The 18,897-nt window shown below is 38.4% G+C and overlaps 1 protein-coding gene and 1 long non-coding RNA gene across 3 annotated transcripts in view; one reads left to right on the top strand and one right to left on the bottom strand.

The window, feature by feature from the left end:
* The window catches only part of INTU (inturned planar cell polarity protein), an 88,307-nt gene extending 71,942 nt beyond the window's left edge, over window positions 1-16,365 (top strand). Inside the window, exons 11-16 of one of the 2 annotated variants that reach the window (XM_055549654.1) lie at window positions 40-261; window positions 1,664-2,116; window positions 3,006-3,103; window positions 7,662-7,851; window positions 10,187-10,344; window positions 13,326-16,365. In XM_055549654.1, coding sequence (XP_055405629.1) covers window positions 40-261; window positions 1,664-2,116; window positions 3,006-3,103; window positions 7,662-7,851; window positions 10,187-10,344; window positions 13,326-13,437 — 1,233 coding nt within the window. In that variant the 3' untranslated portion in view covers window positions 13,438-16,365. Of the gene's footprint in view, window positions 1-39; window positions 262-1,663; window positions 2,117-3,005; window positions 3,104-7,661; window positions 7,852-10,186; window positions 10,345-10,873; window positions 11,083-13,325 lie in introns of those variants that run through there. The other variant, XM_055549655.1, reaches the window with a different exon arrangement.
* Window positions 16,366-16,706: 341 nt separating this feature from the next.
* LOC129629578 (uncharacterized) lies at window positions 16,707-18,853 on the bottom strand. The gene is made up of 2 exons (XR_008703282.1): window positions 18,734-18,853; window positions 16,707-17,196 (listed from the first exon to the last, which is right to left on the bottom strand). It is a non-coding gene; the product is annotated as an uncharacterized LOC129629578 (long non-coding RNA).
* Between the last annotated feature and the right edge of the window lie 44 nt (window positions 18,854-18,897).

Raw genomic sequence — 18,897 nt, 5'->3', positions numbered from 1 at the left:
GTCACTAGTTGACTTTTATTTTCTGTGGTTCAATTCAAGGGGTATCTGATATGCAGTCATTTGCCTAAGGATGATCTTATTGATATTGCTGTATACTGTCGCCACTATTGCCTGCTGCCTTTAGCAGCAAAACAGAGAATTGGTCAGTTGGTAATATGGAGGGAAGTATTTCCTCGACATCACCTCCAGCCTCCTGCAGACTCAAACACTGAAGTCTTTCAGGAACCTGAAGGGAGATATTTTTTGCTAATCGTTGGCTTGGTAAGTTTACCTTCGTTTCTTTCTTGGGTTTGTTTGTTTTTGCTGTTTACTGATTGTCTAAATAAATATATAAAAATGATAATTTAAAATTATAAGCGTGTCAAATACTAGTATTCAAAAAAGTTACTCTCCTTTATTTTATATCCATTTAATACTCATAAAGAAATGGTAATGAACCCCAAGATAAGATTTTATCAGGTTCTTAAGATTTTTTTGTTCCCATTTCTATAAAACCAAAGGTTTTATCTTCTAGTTTGTTTTGGGAAATAGAAAGACATGAAAAGGATATAGAATCAGAAACAATAAATATGTGATTGCAAATGAAAGGACACCACTGATGAAGGCTCTTTGAAGGCTACCTTAGGGGAGTCCATGTGCCAAAAGTGGCAGCTGATGGTGTATCAGGATAAGGCAATGTGAGATTTGTTTTCAAGGATCATCAAGTAGCCTTGAGGATAACTAAGAGGAGGGAGGAGTTTTTAATAACCATCACATAATTATGCCACATGCCCATATCTCTTTGTTGTTCAGTCGCTCAGTCATGTCTGACTCTTTGCCACCCCATAGCTGCAGCATGCCAGGCTTCCCTGTCCTTCAGTATCTCCTGGAGTTTGCTCAAACTTTCCTAGCATCAAGGTATTTTCAAATGAGTTGGCTGTTTGCATCAGGTGGCTGAAGTATTGGGGCTTCAGCATCAGTCCTTCCAATGAATGCTCAGGGTTAATTTCCTTTAGGATTAGACTGGTTTACTGTCTCCTTGCTGTCGAAAGGGCTCTCGAGAGTCTTCTCCAGCACCACAATTTGAAAGCATCAGTTCTTCAGCACTGTTTAGTATTCATAAATTTATGCATGCCTGTTACATACAAATATTTTCATGTAGCTAAACCTGTATTAGCAGAGACATTACTTTGCCAACAAAGGTCCGTCTGGTCAAGGCTATGGTTTTTCCAGTGGTCATGTATGGATGTGAGAGTTGGACTGTGAAGAAAGCTGAGCGCCGAAGAACTGATGCTTTTGAACTGTGGTGTTGGAGAAGACTCTTGAGAGGCCCTTGGACTGCAAGGAGATCCAGCCAGTCCATTCTGAAGGAGATCAGCCCTGAGATTTCTTTGGAGGGAATGATGCTGAAGCTGAAACTGCAGTACTTTGGCCACCTCATGCAAAGAGTTGAAAAGACTCTGATGCTGGGAGGGATTGGGGGCAGGAGGAGAAGGGGACGGCAGAGGATGAGATGGCTGGATGGCATCACTGACTCAATGGACGTGAGTCTGAGTGAACTCCGGGAGTTGGTGATGGACAGGGAGGCCTGGCGTGCTGCGATTCATGGGGTCACAAAGAGTCGGACATGACTGAGCGACTGAACTGAACTGAAACCTGTATTAATTTTTTTTTTTTCTTATAGAGACATTACATGTTATGTGTACTATTAGAAGCTGGAGGCTGTGCATCCAGAGCCATTGGGAATCCTGGACCAGATTGTATATATGTGGATCAGGTCAAAACAACTCTTCACCAGCTGGAAGGGGTAGATTCCCGCATAAATGAACGGCTAGCTTCTTCTCCAACCCCCTGCTTGTCTTGTGCTGACTGGTTCCTCGCTGGGTCACATGAAAAATTAGATAATTTAACCACCTCACCTATCCTCAGTAGGCTGCACGGTGCTTCCAGGGTCGCAACCTCTCCGACATGCAGAAGAACTCTTTTCAGTGACTGTTCCTTAAAGACACGTAAGCCCAGTCCATCCCGAAGTGGAGGGCCTGACAGTGGTCTTGAAGGTGAAGGTGTCAGCCTGAGCCCCCACACTACGGAATCTCAGGGTTCTCATGGTTCAGAAGAAACCGGGGCCTTGCTTAAGGTATGTGTTCATTCCTATGTGTACATTCTAGGAGCTAAACTGTCTCTCCAGTCCTTATTTGTAATTTCAAGGGAATTTTTAATGACAAACCCTTCTTCATTTGTACTAGTGGTGGTTTTTGTCACTGTTGGCAAACCAATGATTTAGGGCCAAGAGAGAAAGAAATACCAATAATAAAACGTTAGAGAACTGTCACGTCCTTGCGCATGTGTTACTGCGGTTCCTGCTAGCATAGAATAAGCCAAGAGTTAGCATTGAAAATGTTTAAAGGAAATGTTGGCAGGAAGGGGGACCCCTTCCAGGGTCCAAGAGGGGGCTCTTGTCTAACACCTGGAAATGAATTATCTGAAGAGACACATGCTGATGAAATAAGAGACTTTACTGGAAAGGGGCTCCCTGACAGAGAACAGCAGGCAGCAGGGTAAGGGAACCCAGGGAGCACTTCTCTGCCACATGTTTTGCAGTCTCAGGTTTTATGATGTTGGGGTTGGTTTCCGGGTTGTCTCTGGTCAGTCATTCTAACTCAGGGTCCTTCCTGGTGGCGTGCACATCACTCAGCCAAGATGGATTCCAGCAGGGATTCTGGGACGTTGGTAGGACATATGGATTGGTGTCTCCTCTCTCCTTTTGACCTTTCCCAAATTCTTCCAGTTGGTGGTAGCCTGTCACTTCCGCATTCCTTACTAGGACCCCTCTTGTCAGATAACTCATGCAAGTAGTTAACTACTGTTGTCTGGCCAGGGTGGGTGGTTTTGATCAGCCATTCCCCTAACAGAAACATTGAAAAATAATAAGTAGTTCTCCTTGAAAGACTTCTAGTTTTACATTATATCTTCTGTTTGATTTCTATTCTTAGATATAAACAGATCTACTTAATAATACTTTTCAGGTCACTAAAAAGAAGTCTGTTCTTCCCAATCCATTTCATTTGGGGAACCTGAAAAAGGACCTTTCAGAAAAAGAACTGGATATATATAACACAGTAAAGTAAGAAACTTCCTTGTTTCATTCTTTTTCACTTAACTCTCTGTCGAGGAAATTTTACAGTGAAAAAGTGCAGTTCCATAACATATAGATTTTCTTCAGCAAATATGATATGTCTTATATATGAAAGAAGATAGCTATGCTATTTCCCTGATATTTTTCATTGTGCATATAAGAAACATAAGAAATAAAAAACAGACAAAGTAGTATTTCAAAATGTAAAAGTTTCCGTTTATGTCTCTTCCACAGGTAGCCTCCCTTTTGTGTCTAATTTTTAAATTAGTTTACTGTTTTTAGACTCTCATGGATGCTGTGGTTTTATAGATACTCCTTAGCTCTGAGTACTCATTCCCAGTGCTTGAGAGTGTTGGTTGCTAATGGCTCATAGTGAAGTCCCCCTACCCTGGCCTTGTCCAACTTGGAAGTTTATTAACTCTGCCAATCTTAGAACCTCTCCCTAGGAGTAACATCTAATGACTAATCGATAAGTGACTACAGGCTTGGCCCCTATTAAATTCAACAAAACTCTGAAAAGCCATCCAAGTTTCAAACATCCTGGCAGTATCTGCTGAGTCCTCTGTCTCAACTGGAGCACAGTTCAGCTTTTCCCTCTGCTCAGTCCTGCTTCCTTCTTGCTTACCCCCATTGTCCCCAAAAGTCCTCCCTAATAAACTTCCTCCCTGCATATCTCCCTATCAGAGTCTGGAGCCAGGGAATTGACGTATGACACCCTCTTTAGGAAATAGGTAGAAGTAAATAGGGAATTCTGATGTGAAAGGTGCTGAGTGGGAGAAGCATGTTTAGAACTTAATCTGTCTATAATTATTAAAATACGAACTGTTACCAATTCACTTCTTCTTGTGCAGCAGCTATTATGTGGTGACTTGCAGGGCTTCCTTCCTAAGCTTTGTATGGTATTATGATAGCATGCATCAGAGAAGGCAATGGCACGCCATTCCAGTACTCTTCTTGCCTAGAAAATCCTATGGATGGAGGAGCCTGGTGGGCTGCAATCCATGGGGTTGCTAAGAGTCGGACTCGACTGAGCAACTTCACTTTCACTTTCACGCATTGGAAAAGGAAATGGCAACCCACTCCAGTGTTCTTGCCTGGAGAATCCCAGGAATAGGGGAGCCTGGTGGGCTGCCGTCTATGGGGTCGCACAGAGTCGGACACGACTGAAGCGACTTAGCAGCAGCAGCAGCAGCAGCACACTTTCATTAGAGCAAGCAGACATGTACAAATCAAATTCACATTAAAAGGAAAAAAAAGCTGTTCAATATTACTCGGACATAAAAAGGAACACATTTGAATCAGTTCTGGTGAGGTGGATGAACCTAGAGCCTGTTATACAGAGTGAAGTAAGTCAGAAAGAGAAAAACAAATATTGGGGATTTCCCTGGTGGTCCAGTGACGAAGACTCTGTGCTCCCAATGCAGGGGGGCCTGGATTCGGTCCCTGGTCAGGGAACTAGATCCCACATGTCACAGCTGAAGATCCTGCATGCCGCAACAAAGACCCAGTGCTAACAAATTAATTTTAAAAAATATTGTATATTAACACATATATATGGAATCTAAAAAAACAGTACTGATGAACCTATTTGTAGGGAAGGAATAGAGACACAGACATAGAGAACAGATTTATGGATACAGCAGGAGAAGAGGGTGGGACCAACTGAGAGAGTAGCATGGAAATATATACATCACCATGTATAAAAATACGTAGCTAGTGGGAAGTTGCTGTATAACACAGGGAGCTCAACCCAGCACTCTGTGACAACCTAGAGGGGTAGGGTAAGGTGAGGGGCTGGGAAGAAGTGAGGGGACATATGTATACTTAGGGCTGATTCACATCGTTGTATGGCAGAAACCAACACAACATTGTAAAGCAATTACCCTCCAATTAAAAATAAATGTTTAAAAAGACATTTTAGAGCTACCACCTTCTTAATCATTGAAATGTTTTATATTAAGTTCATACATATGTTTCACAGAGTTGTCAGGAAAAACTTTTTTCATAAAGTCAGGGCAAAAACAAGGTAATTTGTCTTCATAAAATAATGCATTGAAAATCTAACATGTTAAAATTTGGAATTTAATGTGATGTTTAATATTTTAGTAGTTAAAGAAAATTAGTTATTTTAAAAAACAAAAATATTTTTTAAACAAAGAAATCTAAATCAAACCTCTGGTGGAAGCCTGTAATAACTTCCCCAATCCCTAATCTTCCATTTAACAAAAACTACTGCTCTGAATTTTTATTACCTCTGTATATTATTTTAATATGTATGTATATATATGTTATTTGGGCTTTATATCTAGTAAAAGGAAATACTTTTTCCAAGTTTATAGCTTAACAAAAGGTTATATTGTAACAATATAAATTTATAATTGTTTTTAAGCATAAATTAATATGTGATGTAAATCATAGACTCTCCTATTTAAAAGGATGCTACAGAGGCATATTTATTCTCCTTACTGACATGGAAAGATGTTCAAACTATATAGTTAATTTAAAAAGTGTGATATAGACTGGGGTGTAATATACTATCCTAATTTGTTTCATAAAATAAAAATATATAATATACTAAATAATATGTGGAAAATATTCCACTCAGTAAACAAGTCTTATCCATTCTGCATTCTAGTAATTCTTGAATCCACCCAGCACCTAATAATTGTACCCTAGTTCAAGCTCCTGTTCTCTCACCTGGTTATACTGCAACCAGTTCTCAATTCCTATCCTATCCTGAATCTATCCTCTGCTATAGGAGTGACCTTTCTGAAGAACAAATCCGATTTAATCTGCATGTTTTAAAAATAAATACTTGTCCTTCCATTGGATAATTGCTTATTTGATGATTTTTAAACTTACAGTTTATACACTGAGTAAGTTAATACACACTGAGTTAATTTATGATTTTCAAGAACCAGAGCTGCTCATTGTGTTGTGGAATTGTTCTGAGAGAAAACTAAAGAAGTTAATATAAATTTTAATTCTAAACCTCCCTAAATATGAACATTACTAATAACTCTTTTTAAAAGAATCATTCCTTTTCTGTACCTTTTCTTGAATGTGAAAACCTCAGAATTAAATGGTATGTTTTCAATTATTTTCTTTTTGAATAATTACAGTTTTTGTATTTTGATTATTTTTTACTTAATTGAAAAAATACCAGCCACCAGTTGTTAATGAACCCACCACTCTATGGAAAAGTATGAGAAAAATTTATAGATGATCTCCTTCCCTGCCTATCTTTGGCCTCTCTAAAGAAAACCAAGACCATTAGTCAGTGATAAAAAGTTATTCTGATCTTGCTGCCTAATCAACAGTTTAACAGGAGGTGCTGATGGGGGATTTTGGTCCATATGTTTACAGACTGACAATCAGGAAAAAGCAAGGTGTAGTAGAGCAGGCCTCAGAATCAGCTAAGCTCTGACACTGGAGCTGTGTGACCTCAAACAAGTTAATCCAAGTCCTCTGAACATTGATTTTGGTTAAAATGAGGATGAAGTGAAGTGAAGTTGCTCAGTTGTGTCTGACTCTTTGCGACCCTGTGGACTGTAGCCTACCAGGCTCCTCTGTCCATGGGGTTTTCCAAGCAAGAGTACTGGAGTGGGTTGCCATTTCCTTCTCCAGGGGATCTTCCTGACCCAGGGATTGAACCCAGGTCTCCCACACTGTAGGCAGGTGCTTTACCATCTGAGCCACTAGACTCCCAAAATGAGGATAGTAGTAGTTACTGTCTTACAGGGTAATTATGAGAATTAAGCCTAAGATATTTTAAAGCACCTACCCTGGCACACAGAGGGCATTCGGTATTACCATTATTTCATTGTCACTGCCATTGTTCTTTACTCTTCTTACCACTGGTAGAAATAAGCAGTACTTATAGGTTCTGCTGGAGTCTCAAACCCCAGTAGGGGAAGAAAGGATAGAAAAGAATGGAGAAGTAAAAATAGTAAGAGAACATATGAGAGACTGTAATGATGAAAAGCAGTGGAATACTTCTAGTAATTGCCATGGATTCTAGAATGTCAACTCAGCTTTGTAGTTCGTAATACTGATTTTATTTTTCTTCAGGATGGTCCATTTGACTGTCATGGTAAGAGACTATTGCTACTAAGCTACTAACTGAAAATCTTAGTTTGTTGGAATGTGTTTTTGTATGTGGTGCACCCTAGACTGATACCTTGTTTATGGCTTGTAGATATCTGGGCCAGACTCAGGCTGAGTTATTCATCACCAACCATGGAAAAAGAGGGCTTTAGCCAGTTTGGGTTGTTTAGCAAGGGGATGATTAAGTTACTTGCAAATGAATTGGTGTTTATCCTTGAATAACATGTAGTATTTGCCTCCATTAAGCGAACTGATAAATAACCCTAGCCTGTATTTCAGATAAGGAGGAAGTGGGAATTTCAATGTTTGGCCTAGTTTTTTTCCCCTAATTATACTCCTAATGTTCTATCATAGTTAGAAGCTTATTAGACATCTACAAAATTCAAAACGAAGCAGCATTTTTAAGTTTACTCTAATATCTAATTCCTTTTTTTTCAAGATTGACATCTGGTCCTGAGAACACACTTTTCCATTATGTTGCCTTAGAAACAGTGCAAGGGATCTTCATTACTCCTACCCATGAAGAGGTGGCACAGCTGAGTGGCTCAATCCACCCTCAACTGATAAAGAATTTCCATCAGTGTTGTCTCTCCATTCGTGCAGTTTTCCAGCAGACGTTGGCTAAAGAGGTAGGGCACTACTATAAATACAGCTCTCTGCCAATTTTACTTCCAGATCTCTAAATATTCTGTCTGAAACTCTTTAGCAATAACTATTTTCATTTAATTTTTTTAATAGTCATTCCATCTAATTTGAATGCCAAAGGATTATATTCACTGTACTTAACTTTAAAACTTTCTTTCATAATTCTGAGTTTGATGTCCCAGATTACTGTTTCAGGAAATGGTGGGCCTGTGTGTTTCTATAGCAAAATAGAATATAGTAGTTTGTAATGTAAACTTGCCTCCCATATTTGATATCTGTGATTCAGCCATTATTTGGACATTTATCTCTACCATTTTGTAACTGAAAATTTTTTAAGTTTTCAAAGGCAGGATAAGGTATCTGGAATATAAAGGAATAAAGTACATAATTTACACAATAGTGTTATATATGTTTTAGCCACTTGGTTGGTTGGTTGCTTGCTTGCTTTTCAATCCAGAATGAAGTTTTATTTAATACTGTACCTCCAGAAAAGTAGTAATGTTGTATACAATTAAAATCTCAATTACATAGTTTTAATAGCAGGGAAAGATAAGTATTAAATTTCTTGAGAAACATAAATATATAGAAGTTTATTTGTGACTGGTCAAACATCATACTGCCAAAAAAAACAAAATAAAGAAGACTGGAAAATGAATGTAATGTGTATAGCAATACATGCACCAAGGTTGCTAAATTTGTGAAGAACTTAGGTGTAACAGTGGAAGAACATTGGGCTGGGAATAAGGACTCCTAGACTGGGCCTCAACTTTTCCAATTTCCTCAGTTATAAAGTGAATGAGCTGAATTATATCATCTCTTAGGACTCATTCAGCAGTGAAACTCTTTGTCTTATAGGATTTCTTCTTTGAGCTACCAGAAACTGGTATTCGGCAAAATGTTATGTTTGACTGTGTATCTCTGTGTGCTTTGCATTCTTATGCTCCTCCTTTCCTGTTTAACATACTAATAGATTCTGTAAGGTTCATTTCATTAACTTACTTAGTAATATAAATTAGCCTTTCCCCTATTATTTAAACATAGAGGTACCGACCATTCACCAGATACTACTCAAGATGCTGGGGATACAGCAGTGAACAAAAAGTCTCTTTCATCATGACGTCTATATTCTAGCAGGGGAAGCTAATGAATTAGCAGGCAGTTTAATATATCAGGTAGGGTAAGTTTCAACAGCAATTATAACAAAACAGAGTAAGGATGCGAGGTGGTGGTTACTATTTTGAAAGATCCCTCTGATCATGTCAAGTAATATTTGAACAGACACCAGAAGGAATTGAGGGACAAAGCCATGTGGCAAATGTGGAAGCTGAGCTTCCAGACGGAAGGAACAGCCAGTATACAGCCATGGAGGTAGGAAGGCTAAGAGTGCGCAGGAGCAGCCTGAGTCAGGAGGAGAGCAGTACGAGTTGAGATGGCAAAAGCAGCAGGACTGGGTCATGCAAGGCCTGATAGGCTAAGGACTTTTTGAGATTTATCCGGAAGAAGATGGGAAGTTCCTGGGTAGTTCTGAGAAGAGCAAGGACATGTTCCTTAGTTTTCAAAGGATCACTCAGGCTACTCTGAACAAGCTTGCAGGGTAGATAGAGAGGGTGGGAGGCAAGGAACTGCGGAAATTCTCAAAGCAAGAAATATCAGTGGGCTCTGGATCTTGCAGATATAATGGAGGATGAGCCAAAAGGATCTGTGTCTTCAATAAGCATTTTGAAAGAAGAAGAATCAAGGATCACTCCACTGTTTTGGCCTGAGCCTTACAGAAAGTCTTTATATTCCAAGTGGGTCATTGGTTTGCTAATGATTTAATGTGAGAAATTTAGAGAGTATGCTTCAAAGGAAAAATACTGCTTTAAGTGTATGTGTTTTAAATACATTATAAAATCATCTACTCATTTAGTAACTCATTAGTAATCTATTCATTAAGCATCTACTGTGTACCCAAACACAACTGCTTTCAAGGAATACAGAGATGAACGGTATATAGTCTCTGCCCTGGGAAAAAGGTTCTAATGTACTGGGGAAGAAAAACCTATAAACTGCTAATATAGTGTAAATATTAATAAGGTGAGGCTGTGAAACAAATGTGTCCTTGGAGAGTCAAGAGAAACTTTATCCGTGAAGTCTCTTGTCGGAGATGGCATTTAAAGTATGAGGAAGGGTGGAAATTTTCCTGCAGGTAAGGAGAAAGAAGAATGTCATTGTGGGCACTTATGGTATTAGGATCAGCCAGTTCAAATCTATATATGAAAACATTTAAAGCAGCACTATTAATACCAGCCAAGACTAATAATACCTATTAATTTACAGAAAAAGAAAGCACTAAATGGTAAAGATCATTCAGGTTCAACAAATTCAGTGTCTTCTCTGAACCCTGTGAAAGAACATGGTGTATTGTTTGAATGCTCACCTGAAAACTGGACTGATCAGAGGAAAACACCACCAGTTATGGCTTACTGGGTAGTAGGGTAAGTGGAAGAAAATATTTTTAAATGTTAAAAAGGGGGTAAAGGAGATAAACATTTTAAGATATAAGCATGGATTTATTGCTGCTTGTAATGCAGAAGATGTGGGTTTGATCCCTGGGTCAGGAAGATCCCCTGGAGGAGGAAATGGCAAAACACTCCAGTATTCTTGCCTGGGAAACCCCATGGACAGAGGAACCTGGTGGGCTACAGTTCATAGGGCTGCAAAAAGTCAGACATGACTGAGCAACTGAACACAACACACAACATGAGTTTATTAACATAATTCTAATATTTAGTGTATTTTAGAATTCTGCTTACTAAATAACGCCTTTAAAATTCTTACCAAGTCTTTTTTTTATTTAAAAAAAAAACCTAATTCACTTATCTTACAACATTGTACTAGTAAGACACTAAAAGGTAATGAGTTCATACCCATTGCTATTTCCTTCTGTCTCTAACTTTTTTTCTCTCCCTCTTTCCTCTTTTCTTTCCCCCTTCCCTTCCCTCTCTTCCCCCTGTCCCCAACCAGCTACAAGACCTGGCCCTATCTGTCCCCCGGCCACCTCTGTGTTTCCGCCTCCTGTCACTCTCGTCCTCCAGCCACTGTGCACAGCCACACTGGCACCAGCTGAACTCTGCTCCTGCTGTTCCTTCCATGTGGGATGTTCTACTTAACCTTTGCCTATCTGGCTCCTCGATATTCAGACCAGTGGTATCATCTCCTGTCAAAGAGACAAACTGTCATCTCTCTCCCACATTAAAGTTATTCTCTCCTCTATCGCCCCTTTAATTTTCTTGTTTATCATCTTTCTCTCTGTCACTGGAGTGTCAGTTTTATGAGATCAGGAATTGTATCTGTCTTGTCCCCCACTGGCACAGCACCTGACACACAGTCACTTATAAATATGTAAGGTTAGTAAATGGAGCTGTGCTTGGCAAAATGTATGTGGTGATGCTCAGGTGGACTGGCAAACACAAAGAAAAAGACACAGTCGTTGCATCTGATGATCTTACATCCAGCAGAAGAAATATGAAACATGCTTAAATATCTATGTACTTATGGATGAATATTCTATGGAGAGAGAGAGACAGATATAGCTGGCTATATTTTAACTTTTTTTAAAGGTCAGTCTCCCAAGGCAATAGAAATAAAAACTAAAGAAGCAAATGGGATGTAATCAGACTTACAAGCTTTTGTACATTAAAGAAAAACATTAAAAAAAAGACAACCTATGAAATGAGAGAAAATATTTGCAAATTATGTAATCAACAAAGGCTTAATCTTCAAAATACACAAACAGCTCATACAACTCAACAACAAAAAACCCAATTGAAAAATGGGTCAGTTCAGTTCAGTCGCTCAGTTGTGTCCAACTCTTTGTGACCCCATGAACCACAGCACACCAGGCCTCCCTATCCGTCACCAACTGCCAGAGTCTACCCAAACCCATGTCCATTGAGTCGGTGATGCCATCCAACCATCTCATCCTCTGTCATCCCCTTCTACTCCTGCCCTCAATCTTTCACAGCATCAGGGTCTTTTCAAATGAGTCAGCTCTCCACATCAGGTGGCCAAAATATTGGAGTTTCAGCTTTAATATCAGCCCTTCCAATGAACACCCAGGACTGATCTGCTTTAGGATGGACTGGTTAGATCTCCTTGCAGTCCAAGGGACTCTCAAGAGTCTTCTCCAACACCACAGTTCAAAAGCATCAATTCTTTGGTGCTCAGCTTTCTTTATAGTCCAACTCTCACATCTATATATGACCACTGGAAAAACCATAGCCTTGACTAGATGGATCTTTGTAGACAAAGTAATGTCTCTGCTTTTTAATATGCTGTGTAGGTTGGTCATAACTTTCCTTCCAAGGAGTAAGCGTCTTTTAATTTCATGGCTGCAATCACCATCTGCAGTGATTTTGGAGCCCTAAAAAAAGTCAGCCACTGTTTCTACTATTTCCCCATCTGTTTGCCATGAAGTAATCAAGATTGCCAGGAGAAATATCAATAACCTCAGATATGCAGATGACACCACCCTTACGGCAGAAAGTGAAAAGGAACTAAAGAGCCTCTTGACGAAAGTGAAAGAGGAGAGTGAAAAAGTTGGCTTAAAGCTCAACATTCAGAAAATAAAGATCATGGCATCTGGTCCCATCACTTCATGGGAAATAGATGGGGAAACAGTGGAAACAGTGTCAGACTTTATTTTTTTGGGCTCCAAAATCACTGCAGATGGTGACTGCAGCCATGAAATTTAAAGACGATTACTCCTTGGAAGGAAACTTATGACCAACCTAGATAGCATATTCTAAAGCAGAGACATTACTTTGTCTACAAAGGTCTGTCTAGGCAAGGCTATGGTTTTTCCAGTAGTCGTGTATGATGTGAGAGTTGGACTGTCAAGAAAGCTGAGTGCCGAAGAATTGATGCTTTTGAACTGTGGTGTTGAAGAAGACTCTTCAGAGTCCCTTGGACTGCAAGGAGATCCAACCAGTCCATTCTGAAGGAGATCAGCTCTGAGATTTCTTTGGAAGGAATGATGCTAAAGCTGAAACTCCAGTACTTTGGCCACCTCATGCGAAGAGTTGACTCATTGGAAAAGACTCTGATGCTGGGAGGGATTGGGGGCAGGAGGAGAAGGGGACGACAGAGGATGAGATGGCTGGATGGCATCACCGACTCGATGGATGTGAGTTTGAGTGAACTCCGGGAGTTGGTGATGGACAGGGAGGCCTAGCGTGCTGCAGTTCATGGGGTTGCAAAGAGTCAGACATGACTGAGCAACTGAACTGAACTGAACTGAAGGCATAGATTATTTAATTATAAATCTAGCTGCATTTCCTCCTACTGTAGATTTAGATTAGTGGTTGAATTTATGACTTATTCTTTCAGAAACCAAAGGATGTAGTAAAATATATTAGAGAGTTGGAGTTTTTTCCTCTTGGAATTTCTGAAATTAGTGTGTTCTTTTTCTCTACAGGAGACTCTTTCTTCATCCCAAACTTCAAGAACTTTATGTCTGTTTTCATGACTCAGTTACAGAAATTGCCATTGAAATGGCTTTTAAACTGTTCTTTGGATTAACCTTGTAGCTATATTTTCTTGATGCATAGCAACACTGTGCACAGACCATCAAGCAGGGTTAGAACTGCTGAAATCTGTCCACAAAGAGAAAAGGTTTAACTTCTTTTCACTAATCAATATTGAACATAAGGCTGATGAAGACTGAGATGATACGCTGCTGGATTTGATGCACTAAATCTTATTCTGAGACTTTTGAAGAAAATACTTGATCAAAATATGAAGAAGAGATTGTTAACTTATTTTCCATTTTGGTATATAACATTAATTTATTTACTGATTTGAAATAATGTGATGTATTTTATGTAAAATTAATATAAGAATGTTTATCTTGGAAAAATACCCAATTTTTTGTGTATTTTTCTCGACTAATATTGATATCTGGCAAAATAATCATGATATTGGGAAGAGATGACCAGGTTCTGTTACTAATTAGTGTTGTGACCATGAGCAAGTTTTTGTACCTCTCTGAGCTCAGATTTTTCATGTACAAATGAAATGATTGCTTTGAGGTGTCTAAAGATCCTCTTCAGTAAAATGTGCAATTTTTTCCCTCTAACCTGTTATTTGGTACCTAAATTTGTAATGTTAAGTACTGATTCCTTCTTAGATCAGATACTTTTCTTTTAGGTGTTTTAGTAGATACCTCACTGTGGGGGAAGAGAAGGGTGAAAATTAAACTGACTTTTTTATTTACTTGATTTTCTTTACTCATTCAAGTCAGTTCTATTTTGACTAGGATATATATTTTTAAACTATTTGTTCATATACTTTCATTGTTTTTCTCTTTTTTGAAATATATTCAGGTATACACATATTTTATACAAGTTCATGAATTTTAGGAAAGTTATATGTAAATCTTTTTAAAAAAATCCTATCATGTTGAAAACACTGAAAAAGTTAACTAAAGAAATTCTATGGCGACTTCCAATCAATACAAAGTTTTGCCTTACAAATCTGGATGTATTGGGTTTCCCCAAAGGGGTACAATGAACAATAATTTTTAATTATTTAGTGAACAATAATTTATTTGACCATGAATAGAGAAAGAAAGTTACTAAGATCAGAATTTTCTTTAGCTGTCAGAATTTGGCCGATTGAAAGGAAGGAAGAAAATGACAATTCTTAATTGACATTTACCCAGTAGATTCTCCTGAATTCTCAGATGCCCCCATGACTTTATAGCACTGGGTTCTCTCTTCTTCAGGATTTACCTTTGGAAGGCAAATTACACCAGCACATCTAAAGCCAGTCTCTGCCTTTCCCTACCTCAAGCATGAGACCTCCAGCTTAATCAGAATTAACTGAAAAACGTAGTGTAAAATGGTGTGGATGCACCATTTTAAATATTTGGTCTTAGAAGAAACACTATTATCCCTCTGTCGGGAGTTTGAGATTTCCCCCCAGGTATTGAAGATGCAAACCACTATACCTGTCCTATTAGTGACTTGTGGGCCTTAATTTTGGCATTCAAAACAGAGCAAGAAACTTGGTAGAAAATGGCTTGCAATATCCTCCCCTTCAGATTATAATTTTGGTCAAATGATAGACTCTTTACTACTGTCTTAGGACTGCTTGTGCACATATATAAGTATCAAAGTATTGTTTAAGAGTATTTAGTAAATGTCTTAAATTTCTTGATAATGTTCCCTCAAACACCATGAAGCTATTTTTAATATGGAGAATTATTCATAAATGCAGCCATTGATCACCTCAGATTTTCAAACAGACTGAACTTGGGACTTACCATTAGGAACTTTTTGTTTCACTTAGTGAAATTTTGATCTGTTGAACTGTTTTCCTGGTCTCAAAGAATCAGAAGACCACTATTTAATAACTGAAATAAAAAGACAAACTACTGATCTTATATAAAGCCAAGTCATGTGAAGTATTGCAGATGTGCTATATAATATGCATGTTGCAGAGACATTGTATTTTTAAGAAAGAAAACCAAATATTATCTTGGCTCTTATCTCTAAATAGATATCAAAATAAGTGTGGTAAGTACTGTAAACTTAGCTGCTCATTTTTCCATATATGTTCAGATTCACACCTGAGAGTAGATGCGACTCACTGGACAATAAGTGCCTGTCTGCAACTTTAAATAAAGAGGGACGTAGAATGCTCTTGCAGGTATAGAAACATTCTTAGGTTGGATTTTATTAGCATCCTGCAAACGTTCTTTTTCACCAAAGACTGTAATGCAAAAGACTATATTTCCAGCATTAAAAAAAAAAAAAAGCAAGTGCTGTCTTACCACCATCATATATTTTTTAGTCCTGTCCCCCCACAAAATTACATTTCAGATTTCAACCCCCATTCTCCATTTCTCTTTTTTGTCTCTTTGTTTGTTTTGTCATGTTAGAAAAGGGAATTTCTCTTTTTGTGCCAAGGGACCTCAAGGATGATGCATACTGGCAAGTTAGTAAATTGCAGTCCCTGCTTTTTTATATTTCTGATACAAATGGGAAGAGCTATGAAACCAATTTACTAGGTTTTTCCACTTTGAACATTCTTGAAAATAACATTGTGAATAATTATTGTTGTCTGTGTGATTTCGCTCTAAATAGTGCCTGGCACACATTATGTGCTATAAAAGTGTCAGCAGCTGCTACCACCACCACCACTACTTATTATTAAATATCCATTGGTTGAAAACAATGGAGTCATCTAAATCATACCCTCTACTGTACAAAATGTTGGAAAGCTAAGAAAAATTATTCAATGGCTTCCCTGGTGGCTCAGAGGTTAAAGAAAAATTATTCAGCACTAAACACTTTTAAAATGAGGATTTATACTTTGAATATTTTAAAATACTTTAATAAATATTACTAAAACTTTATATACTGTACTGTGTGGAAATTAATTTTTTTAGAGTTGTACTTCTATATAACTGAAGTTATTTTTGCGCTATATTGATAGTTTTTAATAAAGATGTGCAGAGGTTTGTTTGCAGTTGTGTTGACTTTTTGTCCATTCATCCAACAAACATTTAGTATGTTTCTGCTCTGTACCAAGCACTGTTCTGAATGCCAGAGATACAGCAATGAACAAAACAGCCAAAAATTGCTACCCTCATGGAGCTTATGTTCTAGTGGGAGAGGTAGACCACAAATAAGTAAAACAAAAGCTAAAAGAAAAAGAGTGAAGCAAGAAAATGGAGTATGAAGTGTGAGAGACAGAGTGGCCAGGGAAAGGGTTGCTTGGATGGCCTCAGATCTGCAGTAAGTGGGGAAACTAACCAAGCTGATTCCTAAGGAAAAAGTGAACACTGCAAAGGCCCTGAGACTCTCTATTTTTAATATCAACATATAAATCACCAGAACTTTTTTCATTCAGTAAATCAGTAAATAAAATGCAAAGCAGCAAATTAAAATAAACATTTTCAGCTTAATCTATTGAAGAGATGATTCAGAGCTCTTTAATAGGGTCAAAAAAAAAAGCTACACTTCTAAGTACTTTCACTTTTGCTGTCTTCTAACAATATATGTCAAAAGTAAGCTTGAGCATATCATAAAGGAACATGCTATAAACACTGTTAACTACAGAGTCATGTCAGGGGAGGGCAGAAAGGGGGGCAAAAAGGGAAGGGAGAGAAAATTGCCCTGGGGAGCAGCAGCAGGCTTTTCTGACTTCTGAAAATAACTTCTGTTTCCTGTGACCAGAGATGGTTCCTTTAAACTTCTTTTGGCACCTTAAAGAGACATTCTTGCTTGGAGTGTGATTCGGGAAATTCCCCTTTAAATTTCTTCCTAAGTGCTTCAAATTACCTTAAAAGAGAATGAAGTCTTTCATTTTCCAGATCTTTGCAGGTAAAATGCCCATCACTTCTTGAATTTGTGATGGATTTCACAAAGGATTTTGAAGTCAAGGCAGTGAGAAAACTTTTAATTTTTCAAGCTAGGAATAATGATAAGTGAAATTGCTTTAGAAAGATTAATATGTCAGCAGCATACAATATACAAAGAAACTCAGGCTGAAAAACCAGTTGAGTCAAGTGAGCCACTAAGAAAAGGAAGGTAGCATCAAACATGGTACCAGTAGGACTTGCCAACTAGTTTTATGAGGTCACCAAAAGATTAACAAAATTCCTGCTCTGGAATGCTTCTGGCCAAAATATTTGGTTTTTTACTAGTGACAAGCACTATTAAAAGTGTTACAACACACTTGGGATAATAAATTTAAAAATGCAAACTAAAGTTCAAAAAAGCCAGTAACTCATCTCACATTTTATAGATGTGTTTAAAGACTGCAAGTCCTGCAGAGTAAGAGATGATAAAATGGAAGCTTCCTTCCTTTAGTAGAAACCATCAAACAAGTTGTAAAGAGGAAATCAGAATATATTTCTTTATTAATAATAATAGGACATTTTTGGCCTCTTTCACACATTGCCTCATTAGTGTATAATGGAGTTTTCCAGCAGTTACATGTATGTTGGGCACTATTGCAGCAAACGGAATGCAAAAGCAGCTGTGTAAATCAGGCTTTTAAGCCAGACATTTAAAAAGACGCAGCAGCAGCAGCAAAAAATGTAAAACAAGGCTGTTCTCACAACATTTTTTGTTGGCAAAATGATTGTACTTTAATATAAAAATGTTACTTATATAGGGGTTTACTGTTATTTTAAATGAGGTTTTTTTTTAAATTTTCTGTTACTATTTCTGAAATGATTAATATCAATATATAACATAAAAACAGTAGCTTCTTTGCAGTCTTCTACATGAGTGAAAAGGTATCCTAAAATCAGCTTGTGAACCGCTGTTCTAGAAGGGAAGGGAAGTCGCTCAGTCGTGTCCGACTCTTCGCGACCCCATGGGCTGCAACCTACCAGGCTCCTCCGTCCGTGGGATTTTCCAGGCAAGAGTACTGGAGTGGGATGCCATCGCCTTCTCCAATGTTCTAGAACACGTTCCCAACTCTGCACATTAAAATTACCTGGGGAATTCAAATTCAAACACAGATACCCGGGCACAAACCCGTTTCTCCCTCCACCCCCTACCAACACCTCCAATTTGTGCAGTCGTCTGACTGAGCACCACTGCTCTGGATAGAATTACCAAATTAAATAAAATACAGGATAAAGAGAAATGTGTTGAATTATATTATGGGGGTACAGTCAGTAAAACCAGACACTGAGACAGTGACTAGACAGAGGACCCCTGCTACATTTAAAGGAGAAGATTTTAAAGCGATTTCTAATAGAAAGTGCAAGGGTTACTCTAGGAACAAAAACTAAACTTGGTTAGTCCCACACGGTTGATTTTGCTGCTCTGTCGTGTTTGGGCTACTAAATCTCTTTTTACAGACCTGGTTCTCCCGGATCCCTTCCCAGATGAGAACTCACAGCCTCCCAGTCCTGTCCGCCGCTGGAAGCGCAGCCAGGCACCTCCACTTGCGTAGACAGTACCGCGCTGAAGAGCCACATGTTGGGAGTCACGTGACCGGCTCCACTGGCTGGAGGCGGTTGGAGG

This window comes from Bubalus kerabau, chromosome 16 (assembly GCF_029407905.1).
Source record: "Bubalus kerabau isolate K-KA32 ecotype Philippines breed swamp buffalo chromosome 16, PCC_UOA_SB_1v2, whole genome shotgun sequence".
In the NCBI taxonomy this organism is placed as follows: domain Eukaryota; kingdom Metazoa; phylum Chordata; class Mammalia; order Artiodactyla; family Bovidae; genus Bubalus; species Bubalus kerabau.
Note: the sequence above shows the minus strand (reverse complement) of the source record. Positions and strands in the feature narration are given on the sequence as shown.